At 35.1% G+C, this 7,782-nt stretch overlaps 1 protein-coding gene across 1 annotated transcript; it reads right to left on the bottom strand.

Moving 5' to 3' along the window:
* Positions 1-4,405: 4,405 nt before the first annotated feature.
* Positions 4,406-6,961, bottom strand: LOC121329336 (fez family zinc finger protein 2-like). Its single transcript, XM_041274894.1, has 4 exons — positions 5,901-6,961; positions 5,567-5,701; positions 5,296-5,428; positions 4,406-4,660 (listed from the first exon to the last, which is right to left on the bottom strand). The coding sequence occupies exons 1-4, from the start codon at positions 6,768-6,770 to the stop codon at positions 4,416-4,418; spliced, it is 1,383 nt and encodes a 460-aa protein (XP_041130828.1). The 5' UTR covers positions 6,771-6,961; the 3' UTR covers positions 4,406-4,415.
* Between the last annotated feature and the right edge of the window lie 821 nt (positions 6,962-7,782).

The raw sequence follows: 7,782 nt of genomic DNA, 5'->3' as shown, positions 1-7,782 counted from the left end.
GGAATAGCTGGCCTCATTACACTTCAGCGACACCTGCTCATCATTCAAATTGTGTAGAAATAATAAAAATTAAAAAGTTGTCTTGGGGTTGTAGAAGTCCACGATGTTTAACCCTTTGCCTATCAAAAAAGTTAGCACACATTGTTGGAAGGTTGCACATGGGCATCTCCAAATCTGCTTAAAGTGCTTTCTATTCGAAACATAACGCACCCTACATACACACATACTCACCTGCTGCAGCATTAAATAATTAGATTTTGCACCACTGTAGGGATTACCTTTATTTGTTCTGCTTTGTTCAGACGAAAAGCAGTATATATATATATATATATATATATATATATATATATATATATATATATATATATATATATATATATATTTAATTAAAATCAATTGTATTTTGACATACTGGATTAGGTTTATTGGGTATGCTCTTTATCAAGTTGGTGTATATCCAGAAATCACTTTTACTCATTAAAAAAAAAAAAAAAAATACAGGGGGGTAACCCACTGACACACTTTGTAAATGTATCTGCTGCTGCATTTACCGCCCTACTGAACATTTCAAAGCTAACTTACCTGCTAGTTTAGATGCTAGCTCCAGAGTAACAATTTCAATGGAATGTATATCCAGGGAGATGAAGATTCTGTCACCACATGGTAACATATTAACTCACAGAAAACTATAAGAATCCCCCTCGGTCATTGTGGACTTCAAGTTATTTGGAGGATTTTCTTAAAAAAACAAAGCAGCACAGAGTAAAGTACTAGGGAACTGTTTTGAAGCACAGTATGAAAGAGGAGTTCAGGTGGGGTCAAATGTTAATTAATTTAACTATGGATTCGTTTGGGTTTTTTTTTTCTAGGGAAGGAAGCATTCTGGATATTTAATTATATAATGTTTTTAGGAGATCCAGTCACTATAAAATATACAACTGTTGACGAGTTAATGTCTGATGAACGCGTTTGTACTAGTGTGTTGTTGAACACTATCTTCATTTAAAGTTCAATACGAGTAAAGAAAAAGTGTAAGTGCCCTAATAAAAACAATCATTTATGACGACATATTTTAATTATAATTCTTCTCAGTTAAATTCAATGTTTTCCTTGTGCTGTTTATGTGGAACAACATTGTAGATTGGCCTTTTAATGATCCCCATAAAGGATAGTGTGCAGAACACTATACAGTCTGTTGGCTGATTCCATCTTTTCAACGCCGTTCTCTAGGAATAGATCCAAGGAGTTCTTCTTTTGCTCATTAACTTCCCCTTGGCATTTTACAATGTGCCTTGTGAGCTCTTTGTGCCAAGAACTAACGCTTCTTCTAACAAGCAATACAACTCGCTTTCTCTGCTCCAGCAGGGAGATAAATTGCTTTCCAAAATTATCGTGAGGGACAGTTTAATTAGAATTTCATTCGGGCTAAACTGGGGGGGTCGATGTAGTTAACATTTGGTGGACTCTTAATTGGGCTTTTTTTTCTTCACCCCTTTTTTAAAATCTGAAGCTACCCTTTTAATCTTTCATTTATAACCAATTGCGTTGACTAAACAAAAGTCCGGGTCTTCCTTTCTTCCTGTCCCAGACAATCTTTTGTCGCCTTTAAATGCTCCATTCTTAAGTGATCCTGGTCGTGTAGATATACTCGATTGTTGACAGTTCATTACTGCCCTTTTGTCCGTAGTCTTTCTCTCTGCGTTTTACATGTGCATGTCATAATGAGCTCCGTGGTCAATTAACATGTTTCTAGGAGCGAAGCTGGTTGCTCAGATGTTTAAGATACAAGTGCAGAGAAAAGGGCAACGCTGGTGTCTTTAGCTTGTTTACTTCCCAGCACTGTTATTCAGTGTTGGACAGGCTGGCACTTGTTCACCTCACCGAGGTTTGCCTTATAAGCATTTACGTCAGAGAAACGTCAATGGGATGTTGAAACAGCTTTCTGGAGGTGTGTACACACCCGCGGGCTGAACGTAATTGAACATAAGAAGGGTCTAAACTTCAAATGTAGTGTCAGTACGATATTTTAAGCAGTTTAACTGTATTTCGGTTGAAACAAAACAAAATAATAAAAAATTAAAATAAATAAATAAAACGTTCGCAGTCGTTTTATAGTTCTCAACAGGTTGTCCACGCTTGAGCGCTTAAATAGGTCAACGAGTTTACAGTTGTACTGGAAATAGATACACGTTTATTTAAAATCTCTTTTGGTAAATGAAATATAGGCTATAGGTTAGTAGATTAGGGGCAATTAAAGATTAAAAGAGATCAGGAATGTTCGAGTCGCTTGTTCAGTAAATACGTGTTAATATTGTGTTTCTTTTGTAAAGGGCATTGAGGTGTGTCGTGGGTCTATATGCGCAATATAAACTGATATGAGGACTAAAGAGGTGTGTTTTTAACAGGATTGATCACGACACTTCTTTAACAAACAGGCTCACCTCTAGTGGTATTAGGCAATGCAAATTGTTTAAAGACCTGCACAAACACATTTGATAATTATTTATTTTCTAAAAATACAAGCTTAAATCAAATCAAATCAAATGTTTCCTTGTTTAATATAGGCCTAGTTGCCCTATATGCAATTTGCAGTATTTTTTAAGATACCGGCATAAGATAATTTTTTTAACCGATATTAAATTCCCCCAAACCACATGCTTAAATGTCGGTTCTATCTCCAGCATTTATCCAATCAATTACATGGAGAAAAGGTAAGCAGGCCATTCATCTTATACTATTAGCCTTTTAATCAGTGCCTGGGCGTTGTAATTGAGAAGCTAGGATTGAGCAGCACGTATATGGCTCGAAACACAATTTCTGTTAGTGCACAAGAATAATATTGTTCCAGAAGACGTGGGGAGAAATAATGATTCTGCATTAAGATGATGAGACACGAGGACGGATTTGTTGATGTAGTCCAAGTACTTGATTATCCATATTCCGATCAAAACGAGCTGATATGGCAAGGCCTCCGTTTGAGAGTGTTTAGATAATTAATGTAGTGGGTTTGGAAGAGTCCATGTTTTATCTGGTAATTTGTGTCATTATTCTGAAGTCAAGTGTAAGATCGCCTCACCAGAATTTGTCATGCCAGAAATGTGTTTAAATACTGATGAATACAATGGATGAAAATGTGACATTTAAAGCGCTCTCCATATGAATGGATGGAAACTATATATTGGTGGATAGGTCGCATATGCACGACAGGATAGATTTTAATGTAATATCTAAAATCCAACATGAAAAACCCACCTTTGATATGAAACAAACAGGTGTGCGCTCGCAATATTTAAACACTAAACACCGAACCGAATCCTATGTACAATTCTGTACATTGTTTAAGGCATTGTGTTATTTCACTATATTTTCAGCTAAACCTGCCCGTCACAGGAGAATAATGTGTGTGATCTGGTACAATCTGCTGAAAGCAAAGGCACTATATTCCAGAATATGAATGCATTTCGGATGTATCAAATGCATGTTTTCTAAACATGCAGTAAGGTATGTTTGTATTACAAACGACGTTACCCTTGCAGTGCAGTTGAAAGTTCCATAAGCGCTCCGCCCCTCCCCCTACATCCTAAAAAACAAATATAATAATAAATATACACATATATACTGGTACTTTCAGTCAATGCAAATTCAGAACTTCAGAGTAACTAATCCTAACGGCTTTTAATGTAGGATGTATAAAAAATAAATATACTATATAAATCATTATTCAAACGCACTTTGTTTTAATTTAGCACGTGCATTTTTTGAAGGTCCCTGTCTTAATCCAATGGAACCAGAAAGATTTGTTTAATTAAATGAGAAAGAGGATTGTACATACACGATATGATTGGTAAAATAAAATCATAAAGGTATAGAATTGGATATGCGAAAAATTAAACCATTGTAAAAAAAAAAAAAAAAAAAAAAAAACAAACAAACAGAAAATATGACGAATGGTTTTACTTAATTCTACACTTGTAATCTTATAAACCTGTTTTACAGATAACACGAAGTCGTCCAGTCTGTGAAACAAAACAAAAAACTCAAAATAATATATTAAGAAGAGTTCCAAGCTGTGAATAAACTTAGCATATTTTATTAAGGTTTTAAGATACTTTTATGAAATGTATTTATAAATGTCAGTTATTGTAATCATTTGCAAACACACTCGCAGGCCTTAAATCCGTATCGAAAGAAAACATCAATCTACAGGTACATTACACCCCACTCCTTAGAAACAAGTACTACATTACAAAACATAGACATGTGATACAACTTGATTTAAATAATACGTCACATATATAACTAAATATAATATATATATATATATATATATATATATATTATATATAATATATATATATAATATATATATATATGCTTTTAGGTAAAATGTCCATTTTACGTGGTTTGAGAAGAATTCAGCCTTGCACCGCTCGTGGAACGGAAGTGGAGGTGTTGTTATCGTGCAGTTTTCTTATATGCTTCTTCAAATCAAAGTTTCGACAGAACCCTTTCCCGCAGGTTACACAAGTAAACGGCTTCTTATCGTTGTGAGTATGCATATGAAAAGTCAGATTATAAATCTGATGAAAGGCTTTGTTGCAAATTGTACATTTGAACTGCTTTTCGCCGCTGTGCGTCAGTTTGTGATTCTTGTAGTTTCCTGAAAAGATTGAAATTACAAGGAATAAAGTTAGTAAAGAGATATTTTTTTTCACCCCAAGGCCAAGAGTTTAAAATGAAGTTATTTTAGACGAAGGAGTTTATTTGCAAGCCTTCTTTAATCAGCGTTTTGCATGTGAGAGTCAAGAAGTTGTCAAACTTTATCAAAATCAAGTGCTAGAACAGCCTAAACCTGTCGGATTAAAAATTAGACAGAGGTCGGTATTTTGACCCATAGCGAATTTAGGAATCTTGTAGGGAAAGTTAGTTAGTGTAAAATGACACATCTTATTTGGTGGGAGCAGCCTGTAAAATATATTTTTTCAGTTAGAGCTCCTCTACAGCTTCAGCCTGTATTACACTAAACGGACTATAGAAATATATTACAGATAAGTATGATAATTAGTGTGGATTATGGTAATCATACATATAAACAATTTTTCTGAAATTAATTTGAACCCCCCCCCCCCCCATTTTTTTATTCCATTAGAAATACAGTATATAATACGTACAATAATAATAATAAACGTTACAACGCTTTACATAACAAAGCATGTAGCTACTCTGTTATAATTAATTTGTTTATAATAAACCCGAAACAGCTTTTTTTTAAAGGTAATTTTACATCAGACATACCCTTTTGGTGAAAAGCCTTTCCACAAAATTCGCATACAAATGGTTTGTATCCAGCGTGAATCCGTATATGCGTGTTTAATGTAGAGCTTCGGTTAAAGGCTTTCCCGCATTGATTACATTTGTGTGGTTTTTCCTAACAAAACAAACAAACAAAACAAAACAAACAAACAAACAAAAAAAACATGATGAAAAAACTGTGTACATAGATCATTTGAAACAAAATAGCCGTTAAAGTTGCGTAGCTATTTGTGTACTACTGCTTTTAACTCACCTGTGTGTGAATAATTTTGTGCCTACACAAAGTGCTGGCTTGGCGAAACCCTTTCCCACAGACTTTACACACAAACGGTCTGGCTCCTGTGTGTACCGGCATGTGACGTGTTAAATTGTAATGTGCGTTAAACACCTGCAAAAAAGGGATCATTTTTATAAGTGTTTTTATTTATTTATTTTTAATAAAGACAACTGTATTTCGCATTAGTACCGTATGGGCACTTTAACCGTGGATATATGTAATAGGTTTATACAGTGTTTTATACTTTCCCTCATCGAACAAGGAGTGATTTAACTCGTATATTCTTATATGTTTAAGACTCATTCATTACCTTGCCACACACTTCGCAAGTGAAATTTTTTGATTTTCCATCAGAACAGTTGCTCAGTTTAATGTGCGGTTTCACGCCGTTCTTTTCTGATGTCAAACTCTTGTTTTCCTTCGCAATCTGGTCTAACTGTCCCGGTAGGCGTTCTTTATGTGGAAACTGGGGTGTAGGAAACGTCTCCGCTGTCAAACTGGCAAGCTTGGTATTCTCCAACAAAAGTAATTTCTGGTGAGCAGAAAATGAAGTTTGTGACTGGGAACTGACAATGGTGGAAGGAAATACATGTCCTCTTAAAAGATCGGATGGGTGATACGAGGAGTCCAAATAGTTAAAGTAATATAGAGATCCGTTAGCTGGCATTGTTACTGTCTGGTGAATTACCTGAGGCTTGATAACCCTGCTGTTTGGCAATAGTGAATGCACAAAACTTGGGTCGGTTTTACAACACAAGCCACAGCTCGATTTGCACATTGAGGCTGAACCGCAAATCGTTTCCCTTAAGTTTGCTTTCCAGAATTCGGAATAGTTCATCAGCGTTTTGGTTTGAAGGTCGTAGCTCAAAGGTTGAATGGGAATCATGCAGGGTATAGGTGAGCAAAGACTGACCATCTTCTTTCCATCTGAATTCCCCAGACCATGTCTTTCTTCCAAGGAACTTTTTGTATCTGAAGCCTTTGACATAATTCGTTCAATAGAGAAGGCCAGCGCCTTTGGGGCGGTGGAAGTTCCATTCCTGGTCTCGTGCCTTGGACAGGACATCACAGTTTCCAAAGGAAGAGAACTCGCCATCCCTGCAGAACTTGATATGCGCAGCAGTCGATTAGTCTCCCAGTCTTCCCTTCCTGCATTCCAGAAAAGCCATAGGACACGCATCAGTTTAATAAGCACCTTGCTTTTACAGTGTCACCCATTTACATTCAAATGAACATCCCTTGAACAATGGCACCCAGGGGTACCAGATTAACGCTCATTAACTAGCACACACAAAATTAACAGGACATTGTAGAGCTTGTTAGAAACGTCCTCTACATTCACATTCATCATTTCTGAATTGAAAATCTGATTGCAAACTTGGAAGAAGAATCAACATTATAGAGTTTACCTTTTCTCAAGCGAAGAGAGAGAGAGAGATGTATCTAAGTATTGCTGTGTGATTACACTGTCACATATGGATCGCAGGCATCCTCATCAGCGACAGATCACTGTCTTCTACCCTTAGCTGACATCACAAGCAGTCACTTGTATCAGGATGACAAGAAAATGCCACCACATCCTTTGTTAGCTCCCGCCACCCATTAGAGAGACCCACGGGGCATTATACATAATTACTACAGAGTACTAGTTATTTTATACACTGCATCCTTTTTTTTTTCAATAATGCTAGTATATTTTTTTTATTTTTTAATATGCCAACAAATAAGCAAGCAACTATCTGTTTAATTTAATTTCGGGAATACCCACATTAAATGGTTATATATAGTGCACAAACATATATCTTAATAATGCTGTTTTACAAATTGAATAACAGTAGACAGCATGCCTACAAACCTTATATTATTATATATTTATTATTATTATTATTATTATTATTATTATTATTATTATTAAGCCTATGGCTATGTTATGCTTGTTATTTGCTATCTTTCTATTTAACGCCTAGGATCTATTGAATATAATGTTTACGTTATATAGTCAACTACGTTTTAAATATTTATATACAGAGTCCACTAGAATATTTAAAAAAAAAATCACGATAAAAAAAAAAAAAAAAAAAAAAAAAAAAAAAAAAAAATGTTGGGTTGTTATTAACTTATTTATATTTAAGGTATTGATAAAAACCAAAAACCATATACAGATTTTTTTAAATCTCGTTAGCAGCCTTGAG

The sequence above is a fragment of the Polyodon spathula genome, chromosome 16 (genome assembly GCF_017654505.1).
Source record: "Polyodon spathula isolate WHYD16114869_AA chromosome 16, ASM1765450v1, whole genome shotgun sequence".
Taxonomy (NCBI): Eukaryota; Metazoa; Chordata; class Actinopteri; order Acipenseriformes; family Polyodontidae; genus Polyodon; species Polyodon spathula.
Note: the sequence above shows the minus strand (reverse complement) of the source record. Positions and strands in the feature narration are given on the sequence as shown.

Bases quoted from the DNA above. Each gene is read 5' to 3' on its own strand.
- LOC121329336 (XM_041274894.1), bottom strand. From the start codon at position 6,770: ATGCGTGTCCTATGGCTTTTCTGGAATGCAGGAAGGGAAGACTGGGAG. The intron at 5,702-5,900 runs GTAATGAATGAG...CCTTTTTTGCAG, and splicing joins CTTGCGAAGTGTGTGGCAAG to GTGTTTAACGCACATTACAA. The intron at 5,429-5,566 runs GTGAGTTAAAAG...TTGTTTTGTTAG, and splicing joins ACAAAATTATTCACACACAG to GAAAAACCACACAAATGTAA.